A 15,802-nucleotide genomic window follows, 5' to 3' on the forward strand; every position below is an offset into this window, starting at 1 on the left:
GGTCCATATGGTTATATTTACATGTAGCAAATTTGTTGCAGAAATATATTTGACAGTCTCATTCATCTGAATGAAGCTTGCAGAACTCCATACACATGCTGCATAATCCATCCCATTCAGATGCATGGAAATGATTTTCAGTCGCAGAAATTTCTGCAACAAATCTGCTGCTTGTGAATATATCCTTATGGACCTATTCTGTCTATTAAGTAGTTTGTCCAAATAAAAAAAACAAAAATCTATCCCATCCCTGTAGATGTGGTTTCTGATCAGTTCTCGGGGATCAAGTTTTATCACAGTTCAAAATAGTAAGTGTTAATATAGATACTATGTAAGGCCCCATACACACGACCGTAAAAAATCTCTGTAATTGCGGACCGTAATACAGTCCGCAATTATGGACCCGCCCGGTTCTATTGGCAGATAGGTGCCTGTGCCATAGAACCGTGCCGGGAATTATGGAGAATGTCCTGCTTTTCGTTTTTTATGGGCCGTGCTCCCATACTTTGTATGGGAGCACGGTCCGAAAATGCGGCCGGCTGTATCCTCAATCGCGGGCCGTGATTACGGGCACGGTCATGTGCATGAGGCCTAACTATGTAACACCACCTATAAAAATCCAATTAGCCTGATCCTGCAGGCACCCTTCTTTCAATTTATCCCCTACTTTTTGCTTACATATAATCAATAGATTAGCATTAAGTAGGTGTCAGATGGAAGAGAGTATGACTGTAGGATCAGACTACACAGGGTTTGTTTGTAGTCTGTAACCATGGAGAAACAAAACAACAAGTCATTTTTAATCAAGACTATTTGTAAAATTGCTTAATTTTTAATTTAAGATACATTGGAGCAATAAAAAAATAAATAATTGGTTGCGAAGGACATAGCATAGCAAATAGTGTTGTGACTAGATGAGAGCTGTTCCGGAAAATTTAAAGTCACAGGGAGACATTTCTATGCCAGTTTTAATATAAAAGGAAGTTGGAGTAAATAAATCAGGCACATCTCTGGCCGTCTGTGCGCCAGAATGTGAAATCTATGAGCTGGTGTGTAGATATGTACCATAATTTAGGCCCCTTTTACTAAGGCCCATCAACTTTTAAGAAAAGTTGTATGAGCTGCGCAAGCCGCACAAAAGTTGCAATTTTTACAGCAAATTGCAACGTTGGTGCCGATTGCGACTTTTCTACGCCAGAAAACTAGCGTCAAAAAGATAAAGAATTCCCCCACAATTTCACAGTTTCCGGACAGCACAAAAGGGATTCATGTGCTAGACTCTCTCCATTTTGGTAGTAGTTGGTAGACACCACTTATCCATAATTTTTTCATAAGTCTCTGTGAAAGGTTTTTCAAGTGTTATCAAAATGAAGCTTATAGTTTTATTGTGCTTCACCTGTACGAGAGACACAGCCAAAAAAAAAAACACATTTTGCAGCGTGGTTCTTACTCATGCAGCACACTGCTGCAGCAGTCCCAGAGGTCAGACCTCCCAAGGATTACAATATTATGGCATATCCTAGCGAATACCCCATTAATCATGGCATAATGATAAGATGCAACTTCCTAATATATAGTATATGGACAATAGTATTGGGACATTTACACAACTATAGGAGCTTTTATGACATCCCATTCTAAATCCATAGATATTAATATGAGGTTGATCCACCCTTTGCATTTCAAACAGTTTCCATTCTCCTGGCACTTGCCAAACCCAGACTCGTCCATCAGACTGCCAGATAGAGAAGCGTGATTTGTCACTTCACAGAACGTGTTCCCACTGCTCCAGAGTCCAGTGGTGGCGTGCTTTACACCACTCCATCCAATGCTTGGCATTGTACTTGGTGATGTAAGGCTGGCATTCAGCTGCACGGCCATGGAAACCCATGCAATGAAGCCCCAAGTAGATAAAAGAAATGGAGACCAGGTAGGCATCCACTGTAAAAAAAGAGACATCATGCAGGCACAAAACTTTCACTTCTCAGTAGGATATTGGTAAAATATATATTTTTTGTATAAGACACAATAAAACAAGACTCTCTAAAATACAGCATGTTTTGGGGAAAACAGAACCCTTTTTGCATGTAAGCATGAGACAGTGCATAGTGTAATTACGGGACCACTCATTTCTATGGCCGACGGACACCTTCCCATATGTCTACAGGAGGGTGTCCGTGCCGTAGAAACCTGCCGAAAAAAATAGGACATGTCCTATTTTTTTATTTCATGGACCGTGCTCCTATACTTTATAATGGGAGCACGGCCTGTAAAAACGTGTCGTAATTACGGACACGGTCGTGTGCATGAAGCCAAACAGAAAGCAGAGATCTTGAAAATGGCAAGAAATGTAAACGTAAAGTGTATTAAAAAGATGCATCACTTTCCAATACATTATGACTAAATGTATTTACTAAAACATTCAAGGTGGAATTCACTTTGAAATAGCCGTCTCCATTCCGATGGATTGCTGCTGTTGTTATAAATGTCCAATGACAAGGAAAAGAGTACATTCTTGAAATGTCAATATGTTTTTGAACATTGGGGAATCTGTGGCTGGAAGGATATCATTACTTGGAATAGATTACTCAGTATACATTATATATAGTTTATTTGATAATAATGTAGCCAAATTTTAAAAGCTGTGAAACCCAAAAACAGACACATATGCAACTCAGAGTACAGGACACCACCGCAGTACACATGCTGAGCTGACATGTTGCTCCTTTACTTCTTCCGCAACGCACAACAAGTCGCCCATGGAGCTTCCCTCATATTTATTCATGTAAATGGCTTTTTATAGATTTCAGTCCCTTAGCTAAGGGCAAGTAGACATCTCCAGTCTTGCAAAATAGAGAGGATTTCCAGTGTCACTGCATCTGAATGTAAATGGCAGTATGAGCCCCTTCCTTCCCTCCCCCTTCCTGCAGTGTCCTCTCTAGATATAGGTTTCTAGAGCATCATCCACACACAAGGGAGGACAGATATGCCTCCAGAATACACGATTAAGTGATTGCTTCCCAAGAGGTGTGGAGGAGACAAGAATTATGAGGGAGAAAGATCAAAGTGAATGGAAATCAGGAAGGGATGGACATAGAGGAGGAATATATATATATATATATATATATATATATATATATATATATATATTATATGTTATGTATATTAGAACCGGTAAGCTACAAGCCAAAATATATGTTATGTGGCTGTATATGTATATACTATTATATATATACAATTTATAATCTTATTGATAAATGGTCCATCAATCGCAACATGTATCATATCTGCTTATGATAGATTCTTCATGGCTAGTTGTTATCACTAGAGTTGTAGCCTTTATGAAGAATCCGTAGTCATGTGTTATAAAGACAAACATTTGTCAGTTTGTGGTGTCTATGGTCTCCTTAAGTCATAATTGGCTCGTTCAGTAATTCACATGAAGGAAATGTTAGCAAATCAATTCGCATGTTTAAGAATTTGGAGCTTTGGTTACTTGCAAATCTCTTCTATGTTCATACGACCAGTTTTACAGGCCATAGGTCAGCCCCATGTAAACGTAAATCAAGCATGCATAGTCTTCGGATGTTTGGGGCTGACATGCATTTTAAATGCTGTCCCTCTGACCAGTCAAGGTATACAGGTACTATGGTATGGTTATGGGTGCCAATGTCTTAGCAGTGTCCACATTCGCTTGCTTACATTTGGAATATTGTGTGAGGCAAATGTGACTCAACAATGTCTAAGCCCTTTTCGAAGGGAGTTCATGGGGTTTGATGGGATATATTGCGAACATGTTCATATCTCCAGGCAGAAACTGTCCATTGAGAGAAGCCAATTATTTCTCTTACACGCATATTCATTCAGGTTTTGCTAATCCAAGAAATCAGAATTAACTCATGAGTCAGAGGAAGGGCCTGGGAATTATGACCTGTTGCAAATTTAAGCAATCCATTACCCAATCAGCAATGTGTAGGTGTTTCCACCATTCAAACTATATCATGAAATATTTAACGCCATTCGTCACTTCAACCTTTTAACAAGAAGAAGTCTGTAACACCTTGATCTATGTTCACAACTCTCAGGACTGACCAAGGTAAAACAGCAAAATGGTATAGATTGGGGTTTCTTAATGTTTCTACGCCAAGTACCCCCATGCAAATAAATTATATCAAAGAACCCCCGAGGCTTTGGAGGGGCGCCCCATAGGAACATGGTGAGCACCCCCTGGAGTAAACACGCTACAGGTTGAGAACCTAAGGCAGAGACTGTCGAGCTGAGGCCATGGGGATTTGGCAGATCACGTATTATGCAGGGTGGTCATTAGAACAGAAGTGTGAAGACCCTGTGATGGACCTTGAAGCCGAGTTCCACTGTAACTATTTTAGAATAAAGATATATGTGAATATGATTATCTGCAGAGATGTGGATAGGCGCCCGGCTAATGAAGGAGTTAGTTGAATAGATGAAAGCTAAACTAATACTGTGTAATGGCTTGTGCCTAATCCAGGACATTGCGAACTATAAAGGTTTCTTAAAATGACAGCCATTTGTGTAAGGAGGATGGAAAAAGCTTGTAAATGTAGTCCAATTGAGAGTATATGGGCACAGCTTGTTTGTTTCTGTATGTGGGTTTAGTTCTTTCTTGTTCCTCTCATACATACTTTGCTTTTAGCATGACCTACAGCTGGTCATTCACTAATATTGTCTACCAGCTAACGTACGACTCTTCTATCATATGAGTAATAGGATCCCCATTAACCTATTAGGCTGAATTTTCTATTGAAGAAGAACATTGATTTAATAGACGCATAAGTGCATCCACAAACTTTCTAGGTCAAACGTATAATTCTGCACTCATTTTTAGTTGCACAGTTTATTTTGGCATCACTTGGTTGGCCGGACCATAAACATAAGATAGTAACAGTCAGAAAAAATCCAACACGTTCAATCTATTTTTTTAGAATTTTCCTGACGGATGTCATCGTCATCATGAATGATTGCTCACTTCCAAAATGTAATCCAATTATCAGTTTCCTCAGCATTCGTCTAATGTGTATGGGCACCTTAAGAGCTGATGAACCGGAGAGAGATGTAGGGAATTCCCATATACAGTATCTCCCTGTGATGCCCATTCCCTGTCATCCACACAGCTCACTCCGTCATTCTCTACTGCATGTTTTTCTTCTGCTTTTATTCCATTGCCCCCACCTTCTCCCCTTCAAGTGTCTCTATTTCTCCCCCATCTCTCTCTCTCCTCTCTCTCTGTCCCCCTCCCTCTCTCCCTCCCTTTCTCCCTGTACATGGGGCTGTGAGTGTGCGCGTTGAAGGATCTCTGCACTGCAGCCTCCTCCTCCTCCTCCTCCTCCTCTTCTTGCTCTCTCTCTATCACACACTGAGCATCGCTGCAGTATTAGGCATCAGTCCCTGGAAAGGAAGAAAAGAAGCCTGAGAGAGAGACTGGAGAGGGAGCAGCACAGGGGAGAGACAGGATGCTCAACAACCTGACTGAGTGTGAGGAGGGAGAGGGGGGCACCAGTCAAGGTAAGTGCTGGAATCTGACAAGAGGAAGGTGGGGGGAGCTAATTCTCCGCAGTGCTGCTTTTGAAATGGGGGGGGGGGGGCTGTAGTGACCAGATAGGGGGAGTGGGCCCCCCATGTTATATTCACATTGAAGCCCATTGATAAAACAGTAAGGGGTCAAGTGTTTTCAGAATAACAGAAATGTTCCCCAAAAAGGAAATCAGGAAACTAGGGCCTTGAGACATCTTGTGCACCCCTAAATCTGAGTAGCACACACTGTTGCTCTTGGTCCCTGCATTGCTAAATCGTGTCCATCTACCCCTACATGTAGCTTTACGACCCAGACACCTCTGCAGATCCTGGCACATTTCACTTCTGCATTAAACCGGATCATTTCTGCTGAGAACAGAGCTTCAATCAATTGTAAAGCACTCAACCTTTTATAGTGATCCTCAGGATGCTGCATGCTACGTTACATACATTTAATATATACAAATTTTCTATATAGCCCTATAACACATATTTTTCCTATACAATAGTGTACTGGGTCCACTTTCCCAGTAAACACCATTGCATGGTTGAGTCTGCATAATTCTGCCACCTGTACGTAACCCAGCGGTCATCATAATGCAAAATCTACTTAGCACTCGCCACTGACCCATATAATTTTATCAGCCTTTTCAATGCATAAATCTCACAGTTGAAGACCGTCATTTTAGAAGGTGTCCCTCACATTTCTTTTAGCCAGGTATATTACACCCCTGCACTGGACCTTTCGCCTGTCCTTTGCGGAGCATTTTAGTTGCTGCTGACCTCTGTCACCCCGTTGCACCCTGCCCCCCTTTTGATGACCGCTCTGTCAGTCCTTTTGTGACATGATGTCTATTTACTTTGCACATCTTATGAGACATCTCATCAGCCCAACAACAGCTCGATTATGTTCATAGCACCAGTGGTGCATCATCTCTCATGTTCACTGCATTTCCCCATCAACCCTGCAATCTCCACCAGTGTATATTGCCTCCTAGACTTCCCCTTTTTTGTATTCTCCTGTGCTCCTCTGTCTTCTCACATAAACGCTGCATTCCATGTCATTGTCACTGCATCACAAGTCAAGTCATTTTCATACTTACAGAATCATTGATGCAACTTTTTATATTTCACTGAGCATTTACCCGTCCGTTATAGTTTTTATGACAAACTGACATTATACTAGAAGTATTTAAGAAAACCGTATCCCAAAAAAAATGAACACTGTAATATATGTAGAATAGGACGTATGTATTTGGTATTTAAATAAATATTTGTAATTGGTGCTTTTATTTTTCAGCTTTTATTTAGAACATTCTGAAATTATAGTAAAAATAAAATATTAAACATCTGAAATAAAAAACATTTACGTAGGTGCCTACATAAATTTTTTCATAGGCCAATGTGTAATAGACCTTTAACAACAAGGAGTCATAGATAGTTTGGATCCTAATGTCGTCTTTTGTGTCACAAAGTGACCTTTCAGTGATAAAATATTGAGCCTTTTCAGCGTTTTGTTTTTTTTTGCTGCAACCTATTTTCTCCAGGGTAGACGATGTACACCATAAGAGCAGATATGTACGTATGTATCATATTGACTTGTGAAATGAATTGATCCATTATTTTTGGTACACTGCATCACCTCACCTTTCACCTTTATCTGCTGCCCAATATACTCACAGCGTGATTAACTGCTTTGGAATTGAAAGAACTCAAGGAACTAAATTACATTCAGGATACACCTATGGACATGTTTGATTCAGTGTATACGCAGTGCACATCAGGGGTGGACTCCTACTATCTATATACTATAGATTTGCAGGATGGTAAAACTGTATAGAATGCAACTCAAAAAGTCTTCTGGTTTGGGAAACCCATTTTAAACATTGTATTAGGGAATTCTGAGTTAATAGGGGTGGACCCCTTTGTTTCGACCCCCATCTATTAACCAGAGTGGGGATTTCAGTAGACACAATGTAATACTTCTTTTCCCCCGTGGTGGCACTGCAGTAGAATTAAACACTTGCTGCCAGGTTTCCCCACAGATTATAGTTGATCACTGGGTTCCCAGCAACAACACACCCTGTGATTAGTTTATCATCAGGGCCCCCTTCTGTTGCAAAGAGATTTCTCAAAAAGGACAAACCCTTTAAAAACTGATTATGGTTGTTAACGTAAAGTACTGCTGTGGTAAGATATTTTACATCTTAAAATATTGTAACGGTGAATGACTGCCCCATTTAGCACCTTTATATGTTTCAAGGCTTTTATTACAATGACTACGAATACTCTCATGTGCAGGATGCAATCCATTTTAAGTATAAGGTGAAGTTGACTTCAGTCATCGCTGCACTGGCACAGTTCATGTCATATGTTGAAATGTTTGTAATTTTTAGGAGTCTTGTTACAAAACAGAGGGGAAAATTAAGCTTTCTGTCCACATATTTTATTGTAGAATTTGTACCTTAAAAGGAGGCTTACGTGCATACAAGAATTCCTTGCTTGTGCCTTGCAGGGATACCCCTTCTACACCCTACTGAAAATAACTGGTCCTTGGTGTCATCCAGAGAATATATGGGTCAACAATATATCTCAAATCACAGCAATTTTACAACAGGTTTCATTTGATCTCAATGGCTCTATTCATTCGATTTCTTGAGGCAGTGACTGACTAGATGGAAGTCAAAATAATTCACTAAAGCTATTGTTCAGCCCGCACAGTCAAACGAGTTGAGAATTGGGCTATGTAAGAAGAGATAACAAGCTCTTTGTCGATCACAAGAGCTCAATTTTGCACAATTTTTTCAACAAATTAAAAAGGAATCCATGTGGCAACCCGATCCTTTTCTTTTGTCATTGAAAAGAGAAGGATCAGACAGATGCTGTACAAGTCCCAAGGTAGCAGAGGTCCTAAAATGACCATGAGACATCTTTGCTTGTATACATGCAAGATAAACCATGTCATTGGTCCAGGTCATTACTCAGTCTACGGATCTGCAATGCCCATACATATTCATGCTTGATCATTTATGTGGCCAATATCTCTAACTTTATTATATTATACAATAAACTCCTCCGATAGACCTTAGTGTAACATTTGCAATCATCATTGTACTACTGAGATTGAAGCAAACCTGGGACCTGAATACATTGGACCCAGGGGCGTAACTAGGAAAGACTGGGCCCCATAGCAAACTTTTGACTGGGGCCCCCCCTCCCCTGGGTGTCACACAGCCCCCCCTGTAGATAACGCCATACAGCCCCCCCTGCAGATAACACCATACAGCCCCCTCTGTAGATAACATCACACAGCCCCCCCTGTAGATAACGCCATACAGCCCCCTTTGTAGATAACGCCATACAGCCCCCTCTGTAGATATCTACAAAGGGGGCTGTATGGCGTTATCTACAGGGGGAACTCTGTATGGCGTTATCTACAGGGGGCTGTATGATGTTATCTACAGTGGGGGCTGTATGGCGTTATATACAGGGGGGCTGTATGGCGCTAACGCCATACAGCCCCCCCTGTAGGTAACGCCATACAGCCCCCCCTGTAAGTAACGCCATACAGCCCCCCCTGTAAGTAATGCCATACAGCCCCGCCCCTGTCGGTAACGCCGTACAGCCACAACCCCCCAAAAAAATCCGACCTACAGTGTGTCCTACAAAAGACATGTATCCCCTATCCACAGGATAGGGGATACATGTGTGATCGCTGGAACTGATAGGGAGAACGGGGGACCGAAAGAAGTTCTTCATGACTAACCTCTGACTTCCGGCGTCTGCACAGCTCAAGAAAAATGAAAGGAGCGCTGGTCACGCATGCACACAAGCGCGACCGGCGCTCCATTCATTTCTACGGAGCTGCCGACACAGACCCCGGAAGTCTGAGGTTTGTGAGGGAGATCTTCAGGGGACTTTCAGTCCCCCGTTCTCCCTATCAATGCCAGCGATCACACATGTATCCCCTATCCTGTGGATAGGGGATACATGTCTTTTGTTTAATGGCAGAGCGGGGAGATACCTCCCTGCTCTGCCGTAGTCGTGTTCAGTGGCGTCGCGCTGTAGTAGCCATAGCGGCTGCTAGTGGAGCCTCCGGCCATGGTGGGGGCCCGTGCCGGCGGGCGACACGGGTGCCCTCATGCCGCGGGCCCCGTAGCAGCCGCTACGGCTGCTACAGCGGTAGTTGCACCACTGATTGGACCCTATGCAAAAGAATGATTCTATGAAAATAGCATTGTGTATGGATTAAAGTAGGCAGAGGAGCATGACTGATAGATATGTAGAGAGAGGAAAGAGGGAGGAGGAAGAAAAGAGCAGGGAAAGTGTTTGTGTATGCATATGTTGACCGGGTGACCAAAACACTCATCTCCATAGATAGTACGTTTTTGTATTTGAGTAGAAATGCACTGCCAAAATACTAATATCATTAGTCAATAACAATTCCCATCCACCACACCCCACATATGAATTCTGTACTCAAATTGAGTTGAGATTTATTAATTTCTTTATGAATTATTCTAATGAGAACATCTATTTAATTGACCAATAATCATTTCAGGACATTTCCTTTTTTTTTTTTATTATTATTTTACGGATTGCATTTTTAATTTAGAAAAATAGAGCATCTTTCATTTCTTTTGCATTTATACTTTTTATTATCTCTCAAACACAGAAAAATTTATATTTGAGTCACATGTATGTGTTGTAGCAGAAGATGAATGCTACACAGCAGGGGCGTATTTAGATGAGAGGGGGACCCATAGTAAAGAGTAAAATGGGGCACCTTTATGGTGCTGGCAAACACTGACACACCTCTAACTGCATTGGACAGGAGAACTTGGTGCTTATTTGCCACCCATTTCTTTTCCATGATCCTTGGATTAATTCCTCACACCTTTGTTTGCTAATTTTGTAAGACCTTTGGACCTTTTATAGGACACCCCTTTACAGGTTCTTACTACCTACTATGAAGGATTCAGCTAACCTTGGCTAGGCCCAATCTCTTTTAAGGAGTCTAAAGCAGCCTCATGGGCTGGCTCTATACTATTTAAAGAGGCTCTGTCACCAGATTATAAGTGCCCTAGCTCCTACATAATCTGATCGGCGCTGTAATGTAGGTGACAACAGTGGTTTTTATTTTGAAAAATGATCATTTTTCACCAAGTTATAAACAATTTTATATTTATGTTAATTCGTTTCTTAATAGACAACTGGGCGTGTTTTTACTCTTTACCAACTGGGCGTTGTACAGAGGAGTGTATGATGCTGACCAATCAGGGTCATACACTTCTCATTGTTCCAGCACAGCGTGATTGTGCAGTGATAGAAGCTGGACTGGAACAATGAGAAGTGTATGACGCTGATTGGTCACTGATTGGTCGTCGTCATACACTTCTCTTCACAAAAGTAAAAAGTTAAAACACGCCCAGTTGTCTATTAAGAAAGTAATTAGCATAAATCTAAAATTGTTTATAACTTGGTCAAAAATTATCGTCTTTCAAAATAAAAACCACTGCTGTTATCTACATTACAGCGCCAATCAGATTATGTAGGAGATGGGGCATTTATAATCTGGTGACAGAGCCTCTTTAAGTCCTTGCTTCAGATGGTAAAAAGTGGTGGGTTTGGTATAGTTTTTAACTGTAACTTTTGTGTATCACACATTTAAATATGTTTATTTAATTGTTAATTTTGTTTGCTTGTTCATTTGTTCTTTAATGAAAATACTAAAGTACATAACCATTTTTGTACCTTTCTATACACCTTTAACTCAAACTGTGTGTAATAGTCAGGAGGTAATGAATTTAGAAAAAAATCCATATAGTGGCCAAATCTGAAACCCACAGTTTTGGTCCCCATTGGTTAACTTAGAGATGAAGGGTATTTTATGATAACCATGTGTTGTCAACAGATGAAGAAAAGGACCAGCAATTTTTGACACACTTTGTATTTAGGAATTCTAGGTTGAAAATGGCGAATTGACCAAATGTTACTATTTATGTCTACCAAATAGTGGAAGAGTTAGTGAAAAGTGTTATAATCTTTAAAATAAAAGACCTTGGGGTGATTAGTTTTTACCCCTTGCCTCGTCTATTTTATCACCCTGAAAATAAGGATGGATCGAATCATTGGATAATCACTAAGGGCTTTGTAATCAGAATGAAAGTACAGGTCTAGGTTTGTTAGGTTTGTATGGAGATGATATTGGAAGAGTAGCCTGTGGGGATGAAGATCATGCTAATTTTACGGAGTGGACTTTTATGAGCGGCATCACCATACCAATAATGATTACTTCTATAATGTGTTACACACAGCTATTGAGGATAGTGTTACAATGAATTCATAGCTTCCAGTGAAGGACTTCCAGCAGCTATATCTCCCTTTCTCATTCTTATGGAGAGCCAAATATTTGATTGCAAGCTATACAATGCAAAAACAATTATCTTGTACAGAGCTAAGTACTTAGGCAATTAAAGGACAATTTTCCTATATCTGTGAATATTTGTACTACATCGGTTCTATCACTGCAATTCCCAGAAGTATAAAATACCTCTCTTCAAAATGAGGACAATATACAGGACTTTGGGCTGATATTGGAACATTTTATAACAGTGACTACCCGTGTTATATAGGAATAAATAGTAATTTGCAATTTCATATATAGGAGGTGAAAATTAAAAAAGGAATGGAAAAAATTACTTTGAAGTCTTGATCAAGGTCTACGCGATGATGGGATTTAGAAGGCTGTTGGTTGTCAAACTATTTATTGAAGAGGTTGTTCTCTCACAACGCTCTGTGCAGATGGACAACCCAATTGATTCACCTTGTGCCAGCAGCAAACCCATGGCCACATTGAGCCACACATATTGTAATGCTCAATGTAAATGAATTGGTCAGATCACATGAGCATATGCCGTACTCCTACATACACTGATGTGTGGTCCCGAATTATGTCAACATGTTCCTTAGAAACTGTTTTGATATTTCTAACTAACACACGATTTGTAATGATGGCAATGGTAAGGAATTTTAAGAAGCAGCTAAGTGTAAGGTGTTGGCTAATGGAGTAATTCCTCCACTCTTTACCAGTGCGGGGGGGGGGGGGGGGGAGTCATGCAAATTATTCCCTCTTCTGGGGAAGCACTACAACTATCTCATGCCCATGTTCTTGCCTAACCAGGTTTCAAGGAACCGCAAGGTTCAATGGAACCCTGGTTGGGAGACACTGGAATAATTCCTGTAGATAATTGTGTATATTTTCATCATCTAAATAGAACCTGTAATATTCCAAGAGGCTGATCAACTGCTGCATAATATATAGTCAGTAAAAAGTTGCACATAAACACTTAATATTTGACATCAATGGATCTATCACAGTTAATTACTTTGTAGGTGTAATTAACATACAAATTAGAACAGATGCTTTTTGTATTTAGATTGGTCTTCTGTACTTTCAGTTGACTTCACAGAAATAATTAACATAAGGTAAAGACGAAGATATTTTTCTCTATAAATAGAAATACTCTGATAAATATTTTTCATTATTCAAAACACAATAAATATTATAAAATATAAATGTTTTCCTCTTTTATCCCCCCAAAAAATGCTTACAAATTTGTTATTAAGACCACTTGTATTGACCAAAATCAGGGATTCTTCGACAATTACCATTATATAACAATACACACTGCATGTAAAGCAATAATCCTCCAGCAGTAGACATTAGTTATGATTGCACATAGCTAGTGAAGGAATGAGGACCATATAGACATAGAAAGCTTGTAGCAAAGGCAAGGAGTATCATTGGTTGGAAGTTAATGCTCTGTAGCAATAGATACTCGGATCACTAGCAATGAACACTCAAAAGCAATTGAATTATCAATGCCAAGAGATGGGTTTTCCAATGATAAGAAATCCCCCTAAAGCTTTCCCATTTAAAAAATAATAAACTTTGTAATATACTTACTTTGAAATTCTGATCTGGTTACCCTGACCAGCCTCTATCAGTTCCTTTTGCTATGGTGTTTCAATTTTGACATGGTAATGTCACCTATACTTACTTTATGTCATGTGACTGTTGCGATCATTCATAGTGGACAACTTACCAAAACCTCAGAGTAATGGGGACTAATGGAGGCAGGAACCGAAATAAGAGAAAAAAGTTCTCACTAATGGAGGAACTTGTTAATACTAAGTTATAGTGCACATTACTTTTAAACAAAAATCTATCTATCTGAACCACTAGAGTGCTAGACCAACATAAAATTTCTCATATTATAAATCATCATCAAGTCGTGAAATGGTATCAGCCCATGATTGATAATTTTCTGGGCTGCGCCACTGATATATTCAGATTATATGGAATGCTATGAATAATAGTACCATTATGGCTAGCACGATGTAATAAAAAAGGCAAGGTTAGAAGCTAGAAAAAAATATTATTACATGTGCCCTCCCCAACATATTTTGTCGAACAAACCAGCATCATCAGGGGACAGGGACACAAGGAAGACTCAAATCTCCTTAGATCTTTGTGACCCTGCCTGCCGATGACGCATGTTCTTTTTTTAAATATGGTGGAGCTTCAGGTTTTGTTATGTTATTCTAGAAAACTCTTGTAAGTCAGTAGTAGAAATAACAGATCAGACCCAAATGTATAAACCTTGAATGAATGTATGCTTCTTATTCATATAAATACTTTGGTAGGTATGGTTACAGTATATTGATACTTAGGCTGGGTTCACACGACCTATTTTCAGACGTAAACGAGGCGTATTATGCCTAATTTTACGTCTGAAAATAGGGCTACAATACGTCGGCAAACATCTGCCCATTCATTTGAATGGGTTTGCCGACGTACTGTGCCGACGACCTGTAATTTACGCGTCGTCGTTTGACAGCTGTCAAACGACGACGCGTAAAATGACTGCCTCGGCAAAGAAGTGCAGGACACTTCTTTGGACGTTTTTGGAGCCGTTTTCTCATAGACTCCAATTAAAACAGCTCCAAAAACGGACGTAAAAAACGCCGCGAAAAACGCGAGTTGCTCAAAAAACGTCTGAAAATCAGGGGCTGTTTTCCCTTGAAAACAGCTCCGTATTTTCAGACGTTTTTGGTCACTACGTGTGCACATACCCTCACTTTTTTATGAAAAACCGTGATTGTGATTGTTAGGTATACTAAAACCCAATATATGCTTCTATCGTAGTTAAATGGATATACAGTAGTTGAGCAGCAATAATGGAACTTCTGTAAGCAGTGAATAGCTGTAAAGCTCTATAGGCATTGAAATATCAACTTACTACCTATGAAAATGAAGAACAAAATTAAAAAGGGAGAAAAAAAATGATACCTTAATATAGCAATATAGGAAGTTTCTGATAGGATCATCTATGCAGTTCCTAACTTGTAAATTCAAAAACGTGTGACATGCTACATGGCAATGTTGAAGACAAAATATTGAAAAAACGTGATCCTGGTTTATTGGAGTTGGGTTTAGGGTTTTTGTTCCAACAAGACTCCTAGTTTAGCCTTAGAATTTGTTAGGATCTGTTATTTTAGACACTACTACATAGAGTAGAGATACTGACCTAGAAACTTTTAAAATCGGAAGCCACAACTCTGTGATTGACGGACACCAGCAGCATCTGACGGACCCCATTAACGTATAATGAGGTCCGTCAGGTTCTAACGAGTTGTCAGCCGTTTTGACGTGGAGAGTGGATAGATATATTAAGAGATTATCTGCAAAGGCTTATATTCCCTATAGCTCACCTTGTAGCCTCTGATGTTCATGTTGTTCCAAATCGCTATCAGCAGGTCCTCATAGCAAGAATAGTAAGCAGCGGGGGTAGAGGACACCCCTGCTATGTACCATTATTGATGTGTATTAGCTTAGAACAAGAACCAATTATTTTATTTATGCAGATGGGGCATCTTTTGTAGAGACCAAGACCAATTTGGCAGATGCATTGGGAGAAATTTCTCTTTTAAGTCAAATTAAGCTTTAGGATGCTGTTTGGGAGCTTTACAGTCAGGCTAAGCCAATATTTTTTCACTATTGTAGGTATAGAATTATTTGTAGATTAGGAAATTTTTGAAATGAAGTACACTATGTAAATAAAGAACTATAGATTTATATCTATATCTAATTAATGCAGGGATCTGAGTGCAGCATACAATAGAAGGGAAGATGCTGAGCTCTAGGAAATATACTTTTTTATAATTTGATTTAGTGTTTATATGA

The 15,802-nt window shown here is 39.7% G+C and overlaps 1 protein-coding gene across 2 annotated transcripts in view; it reads left to right on the forward strand.

Annotated features, from left to right (window-relative positions):
* The first annotated feature begins 5,350 nt into the window (after positions 1-5,350).
* SLC12A5 (solute carrier family 12 member 5) overlaps positions 5,351-15,802 on the forward strand; it is a 109,360-nt gene continuing 98,908 nt past the window's right edge. For both annotated transcript variants that reach the window (XM_075845382.1, XM_075845383.1), the window contains exon 1: positions 5,351-5,544. In XM_075845382.1, coding sequence (XP_075701497.1) covers positions 5,493-5,544 — 52 coding nt within the window. In that variant the 5' untranslated portion in view covers positions 5,351-5,492. The remainder of the gene's footprint in view (positions 5,545-15,802) is intronic.

The sequence above is a fragment of the Rhinoderma darwinii genome, chromosome 13, assembly GCF_050947455.1.
Source record: "Rhinoderma darwinii isolate aRhiDar2 chromosome 13, aRhiDar2.hap1, whole genome shotgun sequence".
NCBI classification, from domain to species: domain Eukaryota; kingdom Metazoa; phylum Chordata; class Amphibia; order Anura; family Rhinodermatidae; genus Rhinoderma; species Rhinoderma darwinii.